Source organism: Myotis nattereri (genome assembly GCF_964212035.1).
Source record: "Myotis nattereri genome assembly, chromosome: 1".
Lineage (NCBI taxonomy): Eukaryota > Metazoa > Chordata > Mammalia > Chiroptera > Vespertilionidae > Myotis > Myotis nattereri.
In genome coordinates, this window is record NC_138075.1 from 144,044,982 (window position 1) to 144,069,349 (window position 24,368).

General features: G+C 41.4%; 1 protein-coding gene across 2 annotated transcripts in view; it reads left to right on the top strand.

Annotated features, from left to right (window-relative positions):
* Window positions 1-492: 492 nt before the first annotated feature.
* ARHGEF38 (Rho guanine nucleotide exchange factor 38) overlaps window positions 493-24,368 on the top strand; it is a gene marked incomplete at both ends in the record, with an annotated part of 144,531 nt that continues 120,655 nt past the window's right edge. Inside the window, one exon of one of the 2 annotated variants that reach the window (XM_081098897.1) lies at window positions 493-703. In XM_081098897.1, coding sequence (XP_080955023.1) covers window positions 493-703 — 211 coding nt within the window. The remainder of the gene's footprint in view (window positions 704-24,368) is intronic. The other variant, XM_081098898.1, reaches the window with a different exon arrangement.

The following is a 24,368-nucleotide window of genomic DNA, read 5'->3' on the forward strand; positions in this document are numbered from 1 at the left end:
GTGTAGAAGCCCACATCTGCCTCCAGGCAGCAGAGCACCACAGTGCCCTGAGGGCACCTGTACACACCCATCGGTACACAGGAAACGCATCAGCTACAGGTTACACTCTCTACTTCCCTTGCTCCCTGCCTCACCTTGTTCTCGTTCCTTCCCCCGACTTTCCTTCCCCCCACCCCAGCCCTAGCCCCACACAATGGGATTTTTGTTTGCCCCAGGAGCATGTGACAGAGTAGTCCCTGCTTTGCCTAGCTTTGTGCTGCAGGTCTCTCAGGCAACAGGTGGCAACTTCCCCTGTTGGATTCTAGGTATAAAGAAGAATGACCTCATAGGGGAGGGGCTCTGGGACTCCTGCACAGGTGGCAGTTACAACCAGGTAGCCCTGGAGGGAAGCCGGTTAGTTAGAAGGAGGCAGCTAAACTTGCCACTCTGGTGGCTTTAACCCTCGCCCTGAGGCACTTTAGCAACCAGCCTTTGCCTGCAAGCCTCTGAAGCATGTCTTTGCCTCAGATGGAGCCGGAAGAAGCCACTGGGAAAGGAAACATGGGCACCAAGAAAAAGAACCTGAACTTCTTAAGGTCCCGGCTCTACATGCTGGAGAGAAGGAAGACTGACACTGTGGTTGAGAGCAGTGTTTCTGGGGACCACGCTGGTACCCTGAGGAGGAGCCAGTCTGACAGGACCGAATACAACCAGAAACTACAAGGTAACCAAGAGCAATCAATTGTCCCAGGTTACTGTCCTCCCAGCTTTTTTTCTCCTACTCTTGCATTTGCAAAGAAAACACTTAAGGCAGAGGAGGAAATCGAATATTACCTCCTCTCTAAGAGGAAAATAAGAAAAAATAAAATGAAAGTAGATGTAATTCATAAATTATTGGAACATGTGATTATGTGCTTCAATAGTTCAAAAGCCAATTCTGAATTATTCTTCCTATTTTTTTTTTCTCATGATAAAAGTAAAATTTTTTCTGCTTCCTGCTCTCCTTCCTTCCCCCTTGTCCATCTGACTCAAGGAGTGGAAAACACTAGAAAGGAAATAATTTAGAAAGCTATAAAGGAGAGTTTATCTCAATAGATAGGTGTGAGGTGTCACACCATGAGACCTATCTAGGTAATTGCACTAAACTGTGATTAAATAGGGGCATGAAACTACAGTCACGTCTGTGAAAAATAAAGACTTGTCAGCAGGATGGTGTAACAGGATTTGTTGAAAATCACTTAAGTGTTCATTCCTTTAGAGTGAATCCAACAACATCCAAGTATGGTAAGAGATGTTTAGCATGCTTGGGTTGAATGACTTTTGAGGAAGTAACTTCAGTTTAGTTAGTGATGGTCGTGAGATAATTTGACACAGTTATTATAACATGCCCCCTGTTTCAGGCCTTGAATTTCTCTATCCCTTCCCATCTACCCTGTCTCTCCACCGCCCTTTTCTCTTGAAGGTTACTTATTCCAGTAAACTTAATTTGAATGTTTGTATTGTGCAATGTTTTAAGTATCCACTGCCATACCTGTTATGTGATCCTCAGAACCATCTCTTCCTCTTTGACCACATTGTGTGTGAGCTCTCATAATCCCACCAGAAGCGTCTTTCTGGATTGAAACACTGTAATGGGGCCAGAACCACCAATGGGATAAGCTTGTACTTATCTGGTCTCTTTCATCAAAAATATGCTTGCATTTAGTTGTTCGGATTAAGTTAAAAGAATTAAATCTTTGAAATTCTGACTGAAAAGAATTCTTAGGTGGTTAGGACTCATCTTCATGATAATGGCTATATAAGGACCAGAGCGCAAACCTACAGAAATAATTGCTTTGAACATTAATGAGAAAATGCCTTATATTATTGCCAAACTAGTTAGAGAAGAGTCATACTAAAAGCTGTATTATCCATTAGATATCACACTTGGGTTTTAAAAAACCTGAAAGCTCAGAAGTAAAATGTAGAGTCAAGTTTTATTCTTAAACAATAATTTAAATATTTTTTTAAATGGTGGAGGGATGACATTTGATCTTTGAAATTAATTATCCTCAAGGCAATTGATACATTGGGAAGAATGCAAATGTAAAAAGCCAGACACATTGGTTTCTAATCCTGTCTCTTTAATTTACCACCTGTAAGACTTTGAGCTAATTATTCAAGATTTCTGAGCTTCAGTTTCCCTGTGAAAATAGGATATTGATACTATGTACTATTATTAGGAAAATGAAATTAGATAATTACATGAAACACCTAGTATATTGGCTGACACATGGTATGTGCTCAATAAGCAGTAGTTATTTTTAATTTTAGGAGCAATGGGTACCATAGTGATAGGACAGGACTTACCTTCTATTAATGCAAATTTCCTCTTCAACTAATCTATGTCAACTATTTTCTATCGTTGATGAAGAAACCACATAGAGCGATTCTGGCAAAGCCCACTGCTGTATCCCTAATAACATGTTCCTTCTTCTGAGATTCACTGATTCAGCATCTTTTTTGGTTCAGATTTTCCATTAGCAAAATAAAAATGGAAAATACTTTTCACTATTCACTTCCTAAACTTAACTGAAAAAATAAGTCTATGACCACAAAATACAGCTGATGTTTGTTAGTTACTCTGCAAGCAGAGACTTCATGCTTCTTGTACACTCCACTGGATTTGTTACTGTCTTGTGCTCTGTTGGATCCTGTCTTTGAAGGTGAAAAAAAAAGACTCAGGAGTGAAGCTGTGTTCCTAGAACTGCCTGTGCTGGAGGAAAATCATCAGGGAGTTTGCCGGAGCACATCAGACCTGTAGGGATAGACTGGCCTCCTAATGAGTAATTTTTTTTTTTAAATTTTTTTTTTAAAATATATTTTATTGATTTTTTACAGAGAGGAAGGGAGAGAGATAGAGAGTTAGAAACATCGATGAGAGAGAAACATCGATCAGCTGCCTCCTGCACATCTCCCACTGGGGATGTGCCCGCAACCCAGGTACATGCCCTTGACCGGAATCGAACCCGGGACCCTTCAGTCCGCAGGCCGACGCTCTATCCACTGAGCCAAACCGGTTTCAGCATGAGTAATTTTTTTTAGAAGTACAGTAGAACCTCATTTCTCAAACTTAATTCATTCTGGAAGGCTGTTCAAAAAACCATAATTTTTTTCCCATTAGAAATAATGTAAATTGAATTAGTCCGTTCCAGACTTCCAAATAATTCCATTTTAAACTTTCTTATACACAGTACATGCCTAATGCACTGTTTAATCTATAAATAAACACATAAAAAGTATATAAAATGTAAATGAAAATTTAACAGAAAGGAAAGGAAATGTACAGTAAAAAATGAAAATTTAATAATAATTAAAGCAGCAACAACAACAAAAAACACACAAAAATATTCACATCACAGTATTCTGAGATTTTAACAGTGGTAAACTGAGTCATAGTCACACATTCTCTCCTTTGTGGCCTGAGAGCATGTGACTGATCATACAGGTGTCAGCCTGAAAGGGTTGTCAGATTGCTTGAGATGGGAGACGTTTGAGAATCGAGGTTTGACTGTAACTGTTAATAAAATCCAAGTGTGATATCCAATGGGTAATACAGCTTTTGGCATGATTCTTCTCTAACTAGTTTGGCAACAATATAAGGCATTTCTCATTAATGTTCAAAGCAATCATTTCTGTGGGTTTGCGCTCTGGTCCTTATATAGCCATTATCATGGAGATGAGTCCTAACCACCTAGAAGCTCTTCATTACTGCAATGGAGAGTTTTCCCTCTGCCTACCTTAGAGCAGGTAGTTCTCTAGGAGGCACTGAATGAAAAACTGAGCTGGTTAGAGCCCTCAGAGAGATGGCCTGCAGCCATGTGGGGTCACAGTGTACTTTCATATACTGGAAGGCTGCCTCAAATTGTTTAGTCACTTGCCAGTGCTATGTTGCTACCTGAGTATTACTATTAGCTGCTCTAACTCTCTCTCTAGAAGGGAGTTCTGTGTGTTCTGGGAAATATAATATCTTTTCTCTGGTGCCCCTGGGCTCTTAACTCTTACTATATACTTGTTCAGTTCAATTTCTGACAGACATCACTTTAGTAGTGTGAATTCTAAACTGTAACTTTAAAAAAATGTACACTGTGTAAAAGCTACTAGATTAAACAATAGATCATGGTTTTGATGAGAATATCATAAAATCTTTATGATATTGTGATCACATCAGCATAGTCACTCCTACTAGGCCTCAAGTTGTACAATGTGAGCCTACCGTTAGTGGCTTTTTTTATTTCAGTTAATTTGTTGAAAATGTTATATAGTAAAGCAAAACCAATACATATGCCAGGAATTCCAACTAAAAAATCATGAAAAAAAAAATCTGACCTTTACTCTACAAGAGCTTAACAGTCTCTTTGGGAAAGATAAGACAGGTAAACAAATATGGTAAAGTGACAGGATAGAAGTGGGGGTGAGATCAGTGGGTCCACAAAAGGAGGAAATGATTTATTCAGGATTGAGTGGAAGAAGTTGTTAGAAAACATTAACAGATGATAAGGTGGGGATGAGGAAGAAGGGGCAGAATGGGGGGAGAAGCGTGTTTTAACCTCTTCATTGTACTTACCTTTGTCTGAAATTAAAAATATGTTGCTTGTTTCTTTGTGAAATGTGGAGTTCGGGGTGCAGATTCTTCTTCTGTGAGTCTTTGTCCTACGAAGTTGAAGAATAAATTCATGGACTAAAAGATTTCTTTAATAAAAATGTGGAAGTTTATTGTAAGTGTATACAACTCTCCCTGGGGAGGGGTCCCTAAATAGAAAAAACCTGCTCGCTCGCTCTCTCTAATGGGAAAAATAAAAAAATCTAAAATCTGCTGAGTCTCTTTGTAAAGGCTGTAGCTCTTTGTCTGAACCTGACCTTTTCTAATTGGACCCTTCCTTAATTTAGGACCCCCATGCCATGCTTTCCTCATTGGTCACTGCTACATAGTATCAGCTTCAAAGGTCAAAGCCCATGTGGTGCCCCTCCTTATCTCCCCCTTATATTGCAACATTCTTCTATCCTTTATGAAAATATGTTCCCCTCTTCCTGGTATCTTATGACTTTTCTTTATCCTCTGTGAAAATATGCCTGCCTCCTGTAACATTTCTCTATCCTCTGTAAAAGTAAGGTAAGCATTTTGGTGTCTCCAAGCCCCCACTTATGCATTCCTCTCCCATGGAAACCCCTTATTTCCTAAGACTCCCTGTCCTGTCTCTAAAATTCCTTTCACTTGTTTATTGCCTATTACTGACTTTCATTTCTTCTCCCATCTCTCACCCCCCAAACACTCTACATAACTGTTCCATCTCTGAACTTAGAATCACTCCCAGCACATGTGAGCATTCAGTGACTTTCAAGTAGAATGAATGACTGGAATGATCTGGTTCAGGATGGAAATGAGTGTGAATTAATGAGAATGACAGGCTGTCATGTCATTCTCATGAATGGCACTAGTGCCCTTATAGGAAGGCATCAAGCCCTGAATTACGAACACTTGTGTCTTCATATGTGAGGATAGAGGTCTCCATTAATAAAGATGATTCTTCAGTAAAAAGAAATAAACATAGCAGAGCTTACAATGTACAGAATTGACTCTATAACAAATAATTCTTAGTGGGAACCTATCTCATTCCCAACTCTACCTTTTAGAGCACACCAGACCACACCTCAGTTCATTCTTCTTCTTCCATACAGAATGTGAGGGCATCATCTCAGCTGCCTAGCTAGCTCAGCTTTATTTGAATTGGAGTCAGATAAAGTGGTCCAAGCAGGGGAAATTGAATGACTGAGTTGATAAACTACTTTTTTTTTTGGGGGGGGGGATGATTTGTATATGATTATATGTGTGAGTTCTACATTTGACATTTGCTTGATTTAAATAGTTACACACAAGTGTGTGTGTATACAGATTATCTAATCTAACCTATTATACGTAGATCTATAGTTGTGTGTGTACTTTAGATGTATTTCTGTAATAATTAAAACTTGCTAAAAAAGTGTATTAATTAACATTCAGAAGCCTTTTCTGAAACCCCTATATAATTGATATTAGTGACATTATAAATGCTATGGTATGAATGTTTATACCCCCCCACCCCCGAAATTATATACTGATTCCTAATCCTGAGTGCAATGGTATTAGGAGGTGGGGCCTTTGGGAAATAATTACATCATTAGGGTAGAGCCCTCATGAATGGCACTAGTGCCCTTATAGGAAGAGACCTGAAAGAGCTTGCTTCCTCTCCCTCTGCCCTTACCAGCCACCAGATCTGCTGGCACCTTGATCTTGGACTTCTCAACCTCCAGAATTTTGAGAAATAAATGTTTGTTATTCAAGCTACCCAATCTATGGTATCCTATCTAATAAAAGAGAAACATGGTAATTAGCGTACATACGCTACCCTTCCCATTGGCTAATCAGCAAGATATGCAAATTAACTGCCAGCCAAGATGGCGGCCGGCAGCCAGGCAGCTTGAAGTGAACATGGGGCTTGCTTGCTTCAGTGACGGAGGAAACCAACGTTCCCCGCCTGCCTTGCCGGCCTCTGAGCATGCAGTTTAAGAAACATTGTAACAAATATAGAAGCTAAACAAAACCCCAAAAACCTGCTTTCAGCCAGCCGGGATCTCAGAGCTGGAGTTGATACAGTGTTTCAATTATAGAACCCAAACAAACCAGATACCTGCTTTCAGCAGCAGAGGCCTCAGAGCTGGAGCCAGAGCTAAAGCTGGCCCAGAATAAAAAAAAAAAGAAAAAAAGGAGTGGTTGGGAGCTTCAGTCACCCCCAGCCTGAAAACAGCCCTCAGCCCCTCACCCAGACTGGCCAGGCACCCCAGTGGGGACCCCCACCCTGAAGGGTGTGTGACCAGCTGCAAACAACCATCATCCCCTCACCCAGGTTGGCCAGGCACCCCAGTAGGGACCCCCACCCTGATCCAGGATACCCTTCAGGGCAAACCAGCCGGCCCCCACCCTTGCACCAGGCCTCTATCCTATATAGTAAAAGGGTAATATGCCTTCCAGCACCGGGATCAGCGGAGCTGAGAGGCCTCCCGGCACCAGGATCAGTGTGACGGGGGCAGCGCCCAAACCCCCTGATCACCCTGTGGCTCTGTGTGTGACAGGGGGCGTGGCCACAACCTCCCTATCCGCTCTACTCTGTTCGTGACCAGGGTGCGGCGCCCCAACCCCCTGATCAGCCCTGCTCTGTGTGTGACAGGGTGCGGCGCCCCAACCTCCCCCCCCCCCACGGGCCCTGCTCTGTGCATGATGGGGTAGAGCCATAACCTCCCCATTGGCCCTGCCCTGAGTGTGAGAGTGGCAGCGCCCCAACTCCCTGATCGGCCCTGCTCTGTGCATGACAGGGGGCAGCGCCCCAACCCCCTGATTGGCCCTGCTCTGTGTGTGACAGGGGGGAGTTCCCCAACCCCCTGATGGGCCCTGCTCTGTGCGTGACAGGGGGTGGCGCTGCAACCTCCCCATCGACCCTGCCTTGAGTGTGACAGGGGGCAGTGCCCCAATCTCCCAATCAGCCCTACCCTGAGCATGACTGAGGGTGGCATTGCAACCTCCCCATCCGCCCTGCTCTGTGCATGATGGGGCGGTGCCCCAACTCCCCAATCGGCCCTGCTCTGAGCCCAACCAGGGGCTGCACCTAGGGATTGGGCCTGCCTTCTGCCACCCGGGAGCAGGCCTAAGCCAGCAGGTCGTTATCTCCCGAGGGGTCCCAGACTGCGAGAGGGCTCAAGCCGGGCTGAGGGACCCCCTCTCCCCCCCGAGTGCACAAATTTTTGTGCACCGGGCCTCTAGTATTTATTATAGCAACCCAAACTGAAACAGTGGTCACACTAAGCTTCTGGTTAATTTTCTGGCCAATGCATATTTTTGCTTATGAAGTATCAGGTGAAAGAGTAAGAGTGAATAGTAAAATGTCATTACTGCTGCTGGTAAGACAATCAAAAATCACCTAGTGTGAGATCGATGGTGATTTATGTATTATTATTATTTATTTTTTCAAAGGCTATCCTGTCATTCTCAATAAGAAATGATTGCTTGGTTTTTTTTTTATGAAAACCTGAAGTTTACTCACTATGATGATCATAAGGAACCACTTGACCACATGAACTTTATACAGAATAACATATTTTGCAGTATGAGATTAAATGGCTCTAATAAAAAGTTAGACTTGTAAGATTATGGGGCCACTTAACTTGTAATGACTTTTAAGAAAACATACCAATCAGTACCTGAGCAGGAGGAGTTGTTAACATTGGATGATTTGGTGAGTTTGTTCAAGGCCAGTGAAGGGTGGAATAAAATGAGTTGTCCGGCTGTCTGTGCATGTTTCCGTCCCAGTGCTCCAAGCCCTCTTTGTTCCTGTCTGCTCTTTCAGCATTAAGGCTCTCCTTCCCCTTTCTGTGCCTCCACGCTCCCTTTAGTGAAATGGAAAGGACTTGGGTCAGTAATGTGACACCAATACAAACAAGATGTGCTTCATGGTTTGAAGGGCAATTGTATTTATAAACAGCAAGACAATTTTAAAACTAATTATTTCTGTCTTGTCACATGCGTAGAAACCAATAAGAAGCATGATATTTTACTTTCCTTTTTTTTCTGTAAAATTGTTTTTGAAGTTTTTAAAAGAGCCACATGAATCAAATAAAGTGTGACTCCCAAGAAATTAAATTGGAGCTATTTCACTAGATCACATTGTGACAGGAAATTTTTCCCTTCTATAAGCATAATGAGAAATGTACCTGCCTGGCCAGCATGGCTCAGTGGTTGAGTGTCAACCTATGAACCCAGGAGGTCACAGTTCAATTCTGGGTCAGGGCACATGCCCGAGTTGTGGCTCGATCCCTAGTGTGGGGCGTGCAGGAGGAAGCAGATCAATGATTCTCTCTTATCATTGACTTGAGGCCCAGTGCACAAAAATCTGTGCACTTGGGGGGGTCCCTCAGCCCGGCCTGTGCCCTCTCACAGTCTGGGACACCTCAGGGGATGTCCACCTGCTGGCTTAGGCCCACTCCCCAGGGGATTGGGCCTAAGCTGACAGTCAGACATTCCTCTGGCAGCCAGGGAGCCCTCAGGGGATGTCCACCTGCCAGCAGGGAGCAGTCCTAAGCTGCAGTTGGACATCCTTAGCACTGCTGAGGAGGAGGGAGAGGCTCCCACCACCACCGCTGTGCTGGCAGCCATCAGCATGGCTTGTGGCTGAGCAGATCTCCCGCTATGGGAGTGCACTGACCACCAGAGGGAAGCTCCTGCATTGAGCATCTGCCCCCTGGTGGTCAGTGTGTGTCATAGTGACCAGTCATTCCCAGTGGTTCTGCTGTTAGGGTCAATTTGCATATTACCCTTTTATTATATAGGATAGAGGCCTGGTGCATGGGTGGGGGCCAGCTGGTTTGCCCTGAAGGGTGTCCCGTATCAGGGTGAGGGTCCTGCCAGAGTGCCTGGCCAGCCTGGGTGAGAGACTGAGGGCTGTTTTTAGGCTGAAAGCAGGTATCTGGGATTTATTTATCTTCTATAATTGAAACTTTGTAGCTTTGAGCGGAGCTCAGGGCTGGCAGGGCAGGCAGGAAACTTGGCTTCCCCCATTGCCAGGGCAACCAAGCCTCCTGCTTGCTCCAGCTCTGTGGCCGCTGCCATCTTCGTTGGGTTAATTTGCATATTTGCTCCTGATTGGCTGGTGGGCGTGGCTGGTGGGCATGGCTTGTGGGTGTAGCAGAGGTATGGTAAATTTGCATGTTTCTCTTTTATTAGATTAGATGTTTCTTTCTCTTTCCCTCTCCCTTCCTCATAAATATATGAAATGCACCTTTAAATAGTGACATAGTTGGGGAAAGTTTGGTGAGAGAAAAACACTCAGGGGACATTCATCTTTGTTTCTGTTGAGACAGGAAAGGAAAAAAACACCCCTTTTTACAGAAGTATTTTTTCTTGCTGCCATAATCATATTTACTTCAATATTTTTGTGGGTATTGATTTCCTGGTGAAGGTGGAATTATTGCAAGAATTGCTAAACTTGTTAGCAATATCACCATTAGAACCAGGCAAAATTTGGCTTCAGGTTATACTTTAGAGCATCGCTCTGTAGTCCCCTCTCCACCAAGTAGGTGTGGAGTCCTTGGGGCCAAGGTTACCAATAACCTGGGATCCCTACCATCATTTCTAGACTAGGTTCAGGGTATCTGGGACCATGGTATATTTTGGCATGGCATATTCTGATGCCTCAGGTGGTAGAATTTGGATTTGAACTCCGATGCTTTAAACATTTGCAAAATAGAATGTATATAATTCATTGACCTAGTAGGTCAGTGATGGCAAACCTATGACACACATGTCAGAGGTGACATGTGAACTCATTTTTTTGGTTGATTTTTCTTTGTTAAATGGCATTTAAATATATAAAATAAATATCAAAAATATAAGTCTTTGTTTTACTATGGTTGCAAATATAAAAAAATTTCTATATGTGACATGGCACCAGAGTTAAGTTAGGGTTTTTCAAAATGCTGGCATGCCTAGATCAAAAGGTTTGCCATCACTGGAGTAGGTGTTTGTTTTATCTGCATGGTTTATAAGTAGTGAGAAGTCAAAGCAATGTCATGGTTGAAGCAAGTGTTATATAATATGACTAGTGGCCTGTTGCATGAAGATTCGCGCAATAGGCCTTCCTTCCCCTAGCTGCCGGCACCGGTTTTCCTCCAGCAGCCAGGACCCAGGCCTTTGGTCTGGCCTCAGCAGCAAGGCTTGGCTTCTCCACTCCAGCTACTCCCAGACCCTCCTTTTTATTTCCCAGCCCCTCCTTGAGTGGAGTCCGGGGCTGGTGGGAAGATTGGCTTCCTCTGTTGCTGGGAGCAACCGAAGCCTCCTGCTCACTCCATCTCCATGGCCGCCGCCATCTTCAGTCATCTTCAGTCTTTGCTCTGCACCTGCGTATGCAAATTAGCCACCATCTTTGTTAAGTTAATTTGCGTAGTCTCTCTGATTGGCTGGTGGGTGTAGTGGAGTGACACCAATTTGCATGTTTCTCTTTTATTAGTGTAGATGACATTCCTCTACTATTATGATAAAGCTTGACTTGCCTAATTTTTCACTTTGGACTACACATTTAAAACAAATTATTGTGACATTCACCTGACACAGTGTTGTTATTTAACAGACTAGAGGCCCGGTGCACAAAATTCGTGCACTGGGGGGCTGGTGTCCCTCAGCCCAGCCTGCACCCTCTCCAATCTGGGACCTCTCGGGGGATGTCCGACTGCCGGTTTAGGCCCGATCCCTATGGCTCGGGCCTAAACCGGCAGTCGGACATCCCTCTCACAATCCGGGAATGCTGGCTCCCAGCTGCTCGCTTGCCTGCCTGCCTGATTGCCCCTAACCACTTCTTCCTGCCAGCTTGATCACCCCCTAACCCAGTGGTTCTCAACCTTCTGGCCCTTTAAATACAGTTCCTCATGTTGTGACCCAACCATAAAATTATTTTCCTTGCTACTTCATAACTGTAATGTTGCTACTGTTATGAATCGTAATGTAAATATCTGATATGCAGGATGGTCTTAGGCAACCCCTGTGAAAGGGTCATTTGACCGCCAAAGAGGTCGCGACCCACAGGTTGAGAACCACTGCCCTAACCACTCCCCTGTCAGCCTGATCGATGCTTAACTGCTCCCCTGCTGTCCTGGTTGCCCCCAACTGCCCTCCCCTGCCATCCCGGTCTCCCTCAACTGCCCTCCCCTGCCAGCCATCTTGTGGCTGTGGGCGCCACCATCTTTGAAGGCATGGCAGTCAATTAGCATATTCCCTCCTTATTGGCTGTGGGTGCCGCCATCTTTGAGGGCGAGGCAGCCAATTAGCGTAGTCCTTCCTTATTGGCTGTGGGCGCTGCCATCTTTGCGACAGTGTGAGAATCAATTCGCATACTCCCTCTTTATTAGATAGGATGTTTTGTTTTATGTTTAATTGTCAGAAAACAAAATTACAAAGTTAGGTTAAGCAAATCTGCTCCTATAGCAATGGTTTCATGATTTCCAATTCCCACTTTGTTTGAATATCTTAATACTATGTCTTTAATTTTATGCCTGTTGTCATATGTTTATTTGCATCTCTACAAAACTTAATATACACCCCAAAACCTGAAAGCCCCATTCTATAGCAGTGGGGTGGGAGAGTGGAGGGGAGAGATGGTGCTAGTGCTGGTGGTGGTGGTGGTGTATGCATTTGCAAGTGAAAAGAACGTAATTATATGCTGGAAACAAGCAGCTCTTTATCTGGGTAAGGAATGTTTCAATAGAATTCAATGAAGTCAGCCTAAATTGTGAGTCTCACACATGAAGCAGGAAAATAGAGTATTATGATTAAAAGCCTTTGTCCCAGGTTGTTTTGAACAATTTCTTTCTTGATTAATGAATGGCGGAATAAAATGAATTCACTAAGATGCCTGCACCGCGGCCCTTGATGGAGAAGGTAATCTTGACTGTCTGATATCCAGTGCTTATTTAAAGAAGAAAACTTAAAGATCATGTCATCCAGCTATTGCTCTAAGTACACTGAGTCAGAGCAGCCCTCACAGAATGCTAGGTCTCCAGCGCCACTACTGAAAACTGCCACAGATTTCTGCTTCTGTCTGTGTTGGGAAATAGTTGAAGACATTGCTTACCTCTCTCAGATCTATTCAGTTTTATTCAAGGAAAGACTTTGGTTTCCCTTAAGAATTAGAACATGTCCCCCTTCCAGATAAAAACAAGCAATTTACCTATTTAGCTGCTTGTTGCTTAGAGTCAAATTTGTGCCTATTGCCTGGCCTTTATCATAGCCTTAAAGTTTCTTCCCCCAAATCTCAGCAAGTATGGATTTTCATCTTTGAGATTCCAGCTCACTCATCTTATTGGCGTGTCTTCCACTGACTATCCTACCTACTGTTGTATAGGGGACAAAAAGACTTCCCCTTTATCCTCTAAGGTTCTATGGCTCAGACCTGTGAGTTGAACTGACAGAAGAAAGATTAAAAAGGAAAAAAGCATATGCATTTTATTAGGTTGCTATTTCTACGTGGCATGGAGGATGAAAGGTTAAAGTAAGTGGTACATGGTGAGCGGGCAGGCTAAGTAGCCACCTCAGACAGTGATTAAAGAAGAATTTAATTTATTTAAGGAAAAGGGTTGGGGGATGGGGATATACAAAGGGAAGGGCTACACAGCACTGAGCCAAAGGGTATCGGGTCCATGATGGCAGCAAAAATATACGTAGGACAGTGAAATAATGAAGGGCATAGAAGAAGCAACAGAAAAGCCTAGGCTGGGCTGCTTTGGCTCACTGGGAAGTCAGAGAAAAGGGGCCCTTAGAGAAAGGTTCGGGGAGTTATCCTGGGATGAGCTGCCACTGCCCATTGCTCCCCTGGTTGCAAGTGTCATGGGGGAATGGCACAGGTGTGCTCCTTGGAGGGAGGGCAAGCACTGGGTCCTTTGTTCTGGAAATCTTAAGGGAGGCCTCAGGGGAGTGTCTTAATAGGATATTCATCAGCTTTCCAGGTGTGCTCTTTCAGGGTCCTGGTCTCCAATGATTGGTCAGTGCCAGGGCAGGAGGTCATTAATCAATGCAGCTGGTCCTGAGGCAGCCATGGTGTCCTTGTCTGGTTTTGCTGCTTTTCTGGGCCTGGAGCTGAAATACATCTGAGGCCTAGATGTTATCTTTAGGGAGGGAAAGGCCAGAGGGTCTAAGCTGCATGACCAGTGATATGCCAGGAAAGGATATGCAGGGAGTGAGGTTCTTGTTTTCCAGTTCTGCCCCTTGCTAGGCATGCAGAGCTTTCTGCCCTGGTGAGTTTCTGTACCTGGTCCATTGTCTTTGCTCTGGGGGTCAACAGAGAACTTGATAGGAAAAAAGTGAAAATCCTAAAGAAACAATTAGACCCAGGGGCTATTATGCTATTTTAGGGCAGACTGAGTGATAAATTGTGGAGATGTGATAAGATCTAGCCTAGGGATGCTAAATTGTGGGAGGGTAAATAGGAAATATGTGGGAAACTCATGGAAGATAAGGGCTGCCTTAGTGAGGTTTACTTGTATAAACGCATCTTGATGTTAACTCCCCATTGCCAGTGATAAGAATGCTTTCTTCTTCCTCATATCCAGATGAAATCTTTCTCAGAAAAATTTTTTACCTTGTTTTTAGGTAGAAAGAGGGACGGCAGAGAGTTCTTCCTGAATCTGCTGTTTCTCAGTAGTCTTCTGCCCAAAATAGTCAATATGTCAAAGCAGCATATATGGGGGTGTTATGTTCTGAACCCCTTCAGGGGTCTTCATACCACCTGTTGCTCTCTGAAATTGTGCTACTTTATTCTATTTTTGCCTCTCTTGTCTATTTGAATATAGTTCTCCTTGGGGATAGAGACTTATGTTAGCACTTAAGCAATGCCTGATTTATGGCAGATGCTCAGGCCAATGACTACTTACCTAATGATGAAAAGATATTCAATGACTAATTACAACTATATTGACCCTTATGATTGATATATTTGCCTTTACACTTCTGTCATTCTCATTTCCCCATTACTTAATTATAATCAACTTTTGGGTAAGCAGCTTTAATTTTTTTTTCTGTAAGAAACAGAACATAAGTAAATAAATTTGGTTAAACAAGAAAATAGAATTTCTTGGCTGAACAACATGTTAGAAATAAGGCAAGCCCAAAACCCAGGATACTAGGAAGCTAGAAAGCAAAGCAAATACCTTTACTTCTGCAGGAGGGTGCACACGCACAGGGTCTGGCAGCACGCACACTGAGCAGGCCATCCACTTGGGGGTTTTATGTCTCACACACGTCATCTATCCTTCACTCTTGATTGGTCAGACCTTAGGCTCACATTCTTGTGTGATTGGCTAATTTAAAGGAAAAAGGGAGGGGTTGACCTTTGCCATTTCAAAATAGGGACCCCCAGGGGAGCTGCAAGTCACCCTAGCCAAAATGGTGGTTACCTAAACTCCTTTCTTTGACAGAAAAGATTACTGTTTATTCTCACAAACATGAGATCTCAATTTTAACCAGTTAACTGCCACTGTCCAAAACGGAAACCATCCCCACACACCGCGATATTTTAAATTTAATTTTAAAAATCAATTTGCAATGAATATTATAAAAATAAATATATTACTCACAATTCGGGTGTTCTTGAATTTTTTCAGCTGAAAATTCTCACGAAAAATGATTTTAAAGTTGGTCAGGGCTGACACTTAGGAAAAACATTTTTTTATTATAGATGTGTGTGGTGTGTGGGGAAGGTCCGCCGCTTGCATCTACAAATGCTTATGGCGTACAATGGGTTAATGAATTTATTTAACAAGCATTTGCTAGGTGTCCATATGTGCCAGGTGTTGATTAGATCTTGAGACTATAAAAATAAATGAGAAGCAAATCCAGCCCATTCAGTGAACCGATAACTTTAGCAACTATGTGCCTGAGACATGGCGACAGGTTGAGCTCTTGGGTTGCAGATTCTGAGACGGAGATGAGGTTGCAGGAGGTTTATTAGGGAGTGACTACCACCTGGTAAGAGAAAGGAAGGGCATAGAATGAGGGAAAGATTGCAGTGTGATGTGGACTCAATGGAAGAGCAGCCAACTCCAAGGTGAGTTCTGAAGATGAGATGATCCTTTAGAGTTGTTCCCAGCCCAGTGGTGTGAAGGACCTTGACCCTTTTATCACCTTTCAAGTTATTGGATGGGGTCACCTTGGGAAGGGGGCATGCCTTGAGAGATGCTCCTATCTGAGACAATTGTTAAAGAGAACCTGTCTGCTGCCGGCACTCCCAGGAACTGGGACAATAAGTCCTTTGTTCCTGAGGGGAACTGATCAGCTCATCACAGCAATCCCCACATATTAGTGGTAATTATTGTATCAGAAACACAAAGCGATATAAGAATTGAGATGAGAAAGCTCAATTGTACGTTAAAATGTCAAGGGACATGAAATCTGAATCTTGAAATGCAACTTCTTTTTAGTATTTCTATTGAATTTATTGGAGTGACATTTGGTTAGTAAAATTATGTAGGTTTCAAGTGTATAATTCTAAAATACATCATCTGTATGTTGTATTGTGTGTTTGCCAGCCTGGCTTGGGGTTGAGATCCCACACTTCTCAGGGGGAACCTTTGTAGTTCAGCTATCCTTGTGAAATTAGCCACCTTCCATGGGAGTAGGTCCAGACCTTTTCACGTCTTTTCCCTTTTACTAGTCTATGTGTAACTTCTCCTGTAAATCCTTGATTATAAGACGTCTGTTCAGCTAGTCTTCAGTTGGTTATTCAGGTTTATTGTTCTCTATTTCAGTTATAATACCAGTTTTGTCTGGTAGGAGGTGAGTATACCTTCTAAGTACTCCACCACCATCTTGGATTCCACTTGAAATCCAATTTGAATGTGGGGAGTCAGTGGACAGAGGTTATTCTAGACATAAGGAGTAAACATGTTATAATGCATGGAGCAAGGTAATAACATTTGTTTTCTTGGCTAGGGGTTCATCAGTGAAAAAGATGAGCATCTACAGTAGGCAAATAGGTACATTATATCATTTCACTCTCCTAACAACTTTGTAGAAAAATTATCATATATTGACAGATGATCAAACTAAGTTTGTAACTGGTGAAATCAGTTTTACCAAGGTTTACTTGACTCCAAGGTCATCATACTTTTTTACCCACCATGCAGTTCCCATTTTTCTAACCTTCGTGTTTTTTTTTAAATAATTTCTTATTTTTCCATTAAAGTTGATATACAATATTAAATTAGTTTTAGGTGTACAATCAAGTGACTAGACACTTACACAACTTACAAAGTGATCACCCCAATAAATCTATTACCCATCTGACACCATACATGGTTCTTACAATATTATTGACTATATTATTCCCTATGCTGTACTTTATATCGCCATGATTATTTTGTAACTACCAATTTGTACTTCTTAATTCTTTTATCTGTTTCACCTATCCTATAAACCCTTGTCCCATCTGGCAACCATCAAAATGTTCTCTGAATTTATGAATGTTCTGTTCTGCGTGTTTGTGTATTTTGTTTTTTATTTTTATTTTACTTATTGATTAATGAGAGAGAGAGAGAGAGAGAGAGAGAGAGAGAGAGAGAGAGACTTGTTTTTCCACTTATTTATGCATTCATTGGTTGATTCTTGTATGTGCTCTGACCAGAGATTAAATCAGCAAACTTGGCGTTTCTGGGCAATGCTCTAATCAACTGAGCTACCCAGCCAGAGCCTATTTTGTTTTTTAGATTCCACATACAAGTGAAATTATATGGAATTTATCTTTTTCTGTCTGACTTATTACATTCAGCACAATACCTTCTAGATCCATCCATGCTGTTGAATGACAAGATTTCATTTCTTTTTTTAATGTCTAATATTCCATTGTATATACATACCACTTATCCTTTATCCACTCATATTTTGATAAACACTTAAGTTGTTTCCATAATCTTGGCTATTGTAAATAATGCTGCAATGAACATATTGATGTATATGTCTTTTTGATTTAGTGTTTTATTTGGATAAATACCCAGTAGTGGAATTGCTGGTTCCTTCTTTCTTGGTTGTTATGGCTTTATTTTAAAGTCTATTTTGTCTGGTACATGTATTGCTCTTTCAGCTTTATTTGTTTGTTTATATTTACATGAAACATCTTTTTTATCCCTCTACTTTTAGTGTGTCTTTTGATTAAAAGTGATTTTCTTGTAGACCGCTTATGTAAGGTCTTGTGTGTGTGTGTGTGTGTGTGTTTTCATTCAGCCACTATATGTGTTTTGATTGGAATATTTAATCTATTAGCATTAAAAGAAATTGTTGGTAGATATTTTTTGATTTCCATTTTATTATTTTCTTCTTCTTCTTCTTCTTCTTCTTCTTCTTCTTCTTCTTCTTCTTCTTCTTCTTCTTCTTCTTCAATTCTTCTAACATTTCTTATAATACTGGTTTGGTGGTGATAAACTCCTCTTGCCTTTTCTTGTCTGAGAAGCTTTTTATCTGTCCTTCAATTCCAAATAATAGCTTTGCTGAGTAGAGTAATCTTGGTTATAGGTCTTTGCTTTTTCATCACTGAATATTTTGTGTCAATCCTTTCTGGCCTTAAATATTCTGATGAGAATATCATCAGACAGTCTTACGGGAGCTACCTTATAGGTCACTAACTGCTTTTCTCTTACTGCCTTAGAGATTCTCTCTTTGTCTTTAACCCTGGCATTTTGATTTTGATGTGCCTTGGTGTGGGTTTCTTTGCGTTCATCTTGTTTGGGACTCTCTGCATTTCCAGAACTTGTATGCCTATTTCCGTCACCAAATTAGAGAAGTTTTCCATCATTATTATTTCAAATAGGTTTTAAATTCATTGCTCTTTCTCTTCTCCTTCTGGCACCCCCATGATGCCAATGTTGGTACACTTGAAGTTGTCCCAGAGGTTCCTTATACTATCCTATTTTTGCGGATTCTTTTTGCTGTTCTGACTTGGTGTTTTCTGCTTCCTTATGTTTCAAATCACTGATTTGATACTCTCCTTGATGCCCTGTAATATATTCTTCATTTCAATTATTGTATTCTTCATTTCTGACTGTTCTTTTTAGGTTTTCTATATATATATTTAGGTTTCCTATCCTTTTGCTGAAGGTCTCAGTAAGTTCATCTCCTCTTTCTCTAAGTTAATTGAGCATTTTTATAACGAGTGCTTTGAACTCTGCATCTGGTAAACTACATATCTCCATTTTGTTTAGTTTTTCCCCCTGAAATTTTGTTCTGTTTTTTCATTTGGGACATGTTTCTTTGTCTCCTCATTTTGGTTGCCTCCCTTTGTTTGTTTCTATGTATTAGGTAGAACTGCTACATCTTCTGGTCCTGGTAGAGTTGTCTTATGTAGTAGGTGTCCCATGGGGCCCAGTGGTGCAGACTCCTTGGTCACCTAATCTAGGTGCTCCAAGTATGTTCTCCCCCACCCCCCATGTGGGCTGTGTGCACCCTCTTGTTGTAGTTGAGACTTGATTGCTATTGACTTGTCAAAGGGAGGGATTTACCTCTAGGCTAACTGGCTGTGAGAACTAATTGTGACCACAGCAAAGGAATTTCTGTGCAGGGGCTGACTCCACAAAGCAGGGCTCTGGTGCCTGATGAGTCTACCCCTTGAGTTGATGAGTGTGTCTCTGGTGTAGGTGGTTATGCGGTGCCCTGGATTGGTCTAAAGCTGGCCATGAGGTGTTCTGACCTTGAGGCCTGGGAGTGGCATGCCAAGATCAACTGTCACCTGTACCCTAAATGAGCTACAGTGCAATTTGCAGATGGATGCTATTTATGCTAGGCAAGAAGGTGCCAAGCAAGGCCAAGCTGTGAAACAAAGCCTTACTCCTCAAGGGTACCTCCACAGGCTGAGATAGCCCTCCTGAATTTTAACCACTTCATCTGGGTGTGGGACTAGCTTGTTCAATGTCTTCACTCCTTTTAACAATCTAGATGTGGCTTCTTCATTATATTCTTAGTTATAGAATGTCTGTTCAGCTAGATTTTTAAGCAGTTCTGAATGAGTTTAGTTATAATTTTGATGTGGTTGTAGGAATGTGCCAGTATCTCACCCTCCTCAGGGGAAGCTCCCAACCTTAGTTTTTAGTAATACCTGTTACATTGTATTCAAGGAACCCACTGATTTTGATAAGATTTTGAACAATACTCAAAAACATCAAGAGACCTTTAAGTTCTATCAATACATTCATCTGCGATCTTGTAATAACAGTGACCAACAAGTGCTTTCCAAAAGTTGTATTATTTTATGCTTTTAACAAAATGTTTTCTGTGAATGGATGTTAGAAAGACATACAATTACAGTGAATGAGGTATGTATCTCATAGCTTTACTAGAATATCCCACTCTAAAAATACAAATCTGAGTTTTTGAATTATCTAGTATTTGAAACCTACTTCTTACCACTGAGGCTTGAGCCTGCAACCAAGGTACATGCCCTTGACTAGAATTGAACCCAAGACCCTTCAGTCTGTAGGCCGATGCTCTAACCACTAAGCAAGGCCAGCTAGGCTGTATTTGATTTTTTTTGTAAATTTTGTTTTATTGCTTAAAGTATTACAAAGAGTATTATATATGTCTCCTTTTTTCCCCCTTTTTGACATTCCCCCGGCTTCCCCTATTCCCCAGTGTCTTATGTCCATTGGTTATGCTTATATGCATGCATACAAGTCCTTTGGTTGATCTCTTACCCCCTCTCCTGCCCCACAACCCTCCCCAGCCTTCCCACTATAGTTTGATAGTCTGTTCGATGCTGCTCTGCCTCTGTATCTATTTTTGTTCATCAGTTTATAATGGTCTTTATTATCCATAAATGAGTGAGATCATGTGGTATTTTTCTTTCATTGACTGGCTTATTTCACTTAGCATAATGCTCTCCAGTTCCATCTATGCTGTTGCAAATGGTAAGATTTCCTTCTTTTTTACAGCAGCGTAGTATTCCATTGTGTAGATGTACCACAGTTTTCTAATCCATTCATCTGCTGATGGGCACTTAGGCTGTTTCCAGATCTTCGCTATGGTAAATTGTGCTGCTATGAACAACAAGAAAGCCCACTTCATGGGAGAACATATTTGCCAATGTTATAACCAATAAGGGTTTAATCTCCAACATTTATAGGGAACTCATACAACTTAACAAAAGGAAGATAAACAATCCAATTAAAAAAATGGGCAAAGGAGCTAAATAGACACTTTTCAAAAGAGGACATTCAGAAAGCCAAGAGACATATGAAAACATGCTCAGTCACTAATTATCTGAGAGATGCAAATCAAAACAACAATGAGGTATCATCTCACACCTGTCAGAATGGCCATCATCAACAAATCAACAAACGACAAGTGCTGGAGAGGATGCGGAGAAAAGGGAACACTCCTGCACTGCTGGTGGGAATGCAGACTGGTGCAGCCACTATGGAAGACAGTATGGAGTTTCCTCAAAGAGTTAAAAATGGAACTCCCATTTGACATAGTGATCCCACTTCTAGGAATATATCCCAAGAAATCAGAAACACCAATCAGAAAGGATATATGCATCCCTATGTTCATAGCAACACAATTTACCATAGTGAAGATCTAGAAACAGCCTAAGTGTATTTGATTTTTATATGTAGCATATAATCAACTTATGACTATAGTTAAATTTTTCTTTCAATGAATCATTAATGAAGTAATTTTAAGGATTCATTGGGATAAGCCTATCAGAAAAGCTCAAGTCCTGTACTTTTTTTGCTGTATATTCCTATATGTCCAAATTAACAACAATCAAAATAATTATACCAAGCACTCAAACCACAATTTGACCTTATTTTCAAAATATCCTTCTTCATGTTTACTTGTGTTTAAACCCTGATCTCTTTCACTTTCCTCAGATTACATCATGTGTAGTAAGATCTTATTCATATATACATGGTGTATACCTGTGCACATTCACTACACACTCCTGGACTATATCCATATATATTGAATATATGGCACGTAGCTCTCTGTGGATGCTGTTTGGAACCTGTGTACTGCAGTGGTTGATTTAAGTTACATTAAAAGAGTCTGTTTTAATTGGTTGTGAGGAAAGCAGACCCTATTTCTCATTTGTCTAATATTGGAGAATGTTATATTCTTATATCTAAACCAGCATTAACATTTTTATAAAAAAAAAAAGTGGAGGGGGAGAAGAGGGGTAATGACTCTCAGATAATTTATTCTCAAATTTCCTTAAATTTATCATTACCCTAACTTCATGCATGATTGGCAATCTGCTATATTAATGAAAACAGTGACAGGATCAGCCCTCACTTTCATACCACGACTTGCTTTTCTCTAGGTTCTGCTCAAAAATCACAGTATTAGTGAAGCCTCTCCTGACCTCGCTCTACACAGTAGCAACCACTACCCACCACCGGCTTTATTCTTTTCATCGTGCTCCATCACTTTCTGGCATGCTATGTATTTCTTTATTAATCAACTTATTGTTTCTCTCCCATCACTAAAACATGTTTCATGAAAGCTAACGTTTTTCTCTGTGCTTTTCATGGCTATATTGCTACTACCTATAAGTGGATTTCTCAACATTGCACTACAGATATTTCGGGATGGATCATTCTTTGCTGCAGAGCACTGTCCTGTGCATTGTAGGATGTCAGCAGCATCCTTCATCTCTACCCACTGAATTCCCGCAGCACCCCGACCCTCCAACTGTGCAATCCAAAATTCCTCCGACGTGGCTAAATACGCTTGAGGGGCAGGTTGTGCAGGGAGCAAAGTTGCTGGTTGAGAACCAGTGATTTAGAACAATGCCTAGCATAATAAATATTTGTCGAGTGAGTGAACAAATGGATAAAACCAGTACTTTTTAGGCAGTCAAAATTTTGCATTCTCAACAATAGAATAATTACAACAGAAAAATTAAATACAAAGAAGACTTTACCAAGTAAAGTTCCCTTTCAATTCAGGGCTTAAAATTTATCCTCTTTCACTCATCTTCTGCTAAAGGCTTTGAATAAAGACATTTCCAGAAAGTACCCATTTATTTAGCTCCTAATTGTTTTGGCTGTGCTATGTCAATCACTGTTGGAGCCTGTAAATTTAAACCATTAAAAAAACACAAAAAAAAACACTTAACTATTTTTCAAGCCAGGTAATTGCTGAATTCCTTTTTGAAATCCACTTCTCTACTGTCTGCAGCAATTAACAGCCAGAGGAAATGGACCCCACGCCCTAGGACTGAGGATGAAACATTGCCCTGCCCAGTGTTTGAGCTTTCAAACTTCAGAGCAGTGGAGGGTCTGCTCCTTCACACTCTACTTAATACTTCCCTGGCTCCTCGCCCAAACCTATCTGCCATGCAATTATTTCCAACCTGTTTCACAGAAGGCCTGCTCCATTCATCTTTCTTTTTTGGGCCGGCTTTCCATGGAAACTGATAAAAGATTTTACGGTGTGAAACTTAAGTCAGTAGGGTTCTGTACAACGCTAAGCCAAGATTTTTAGGTTTACGTGGCCAGACATGAAATACGGCCTGGAAAGGGATGAAAGAACATTTATAATCAGATCTGGGGATTTGGTAACAATCTGTCTGGAATAAACTCCTAGATAGAATAATGGTGGTGTCCATACTATATGGTTAGAAAGGGACGGGTGAGGTGGCAGGGGGTGATGGTCAGAAGATCCGAACTCAATTTCTGACTCTGTTACTTAAGGTAAAAGATGTAACCTTCTGTAGAAATTAGCTTCCTTTTTATATAATGAGATGGAACTAGGTAGACCTTATCATCTATCTCCTCTGCCTGCTCTTTTCCCATTGTTTCCTGTTTCTTTAAATGGCACCACCACTCTGTTAAAAGTCAGCTCTGACTTTCCATCTCCTTTCCCCTTACACTGATTGTTCATGCTAATTTTGTCTCCTAAATTTCTCTTGATCTGTTCAGTTCTCTCTCTCTTCTTGGCAACAAGCCTAAGCTTGACCTCCCGCGATCTTCCCTAGCGACTAGATTGCCCAGGGTCATTGCCACTCCACTGTCTCCTTGCCTTTAGGCTTGCTCTCCACCCTCTTCCATAAAATCTGGTTCCACTGGGGCCAAAGAGATCTTACAAAGAGAATCTGACCATGTCACTCTCATTTAAACATTCCTCATTGATGTCCTGTTGTTTAAAAAATTCTAGATTCCTAAAATAGGCCTCGAGATCTATGTCCTGATCATTTCCTTGGAGTCACTTCCTTACCACAGGCTCTAACATTGTACTTCAATCACACTGAGCTTTTTTCAAATCTTTTTTTGCCACCAAGTGGACATGCTACTTCCTCTGTCACAACACTTTCCCTTCTTGCCTGGTGCTACTCTTTCAGATTTCATTTATGTGTCACTGCTTGGGTAGGCCTGACCTCTAGGCAGTGCCGTGCTCAGCTTAGGTCACAGCTTATTGTAATTGTATTTGTACACCAGTTTTAAATATTGACTGATATTTTCAATTATGAAGTGATTTGATTGCAGATCTTTCTAGAATAATTTTCTCGTTGATCTTTTACCGTTCTCTCATTCACCTCCTAATAGAGCAGCAATATTTTGGCAACTTGACTTTATCAAACCATTTCAAAACTTTTAAGCAGCTTTCATGGAAATACTGCTTTGTGTACATTTAATTAAGTTAATGCAATTACATTAAGAAGCACAACTAACATAATCATGTTTACTACTGTTGAACACAAGGAATTTTTGGAAAACATGCAACTTAGATGTTGAATTATTTTCTTTTAGAGTGAGAGAAAAAGGGAGAGGGAAAGAGAGAAAAACATTGACTG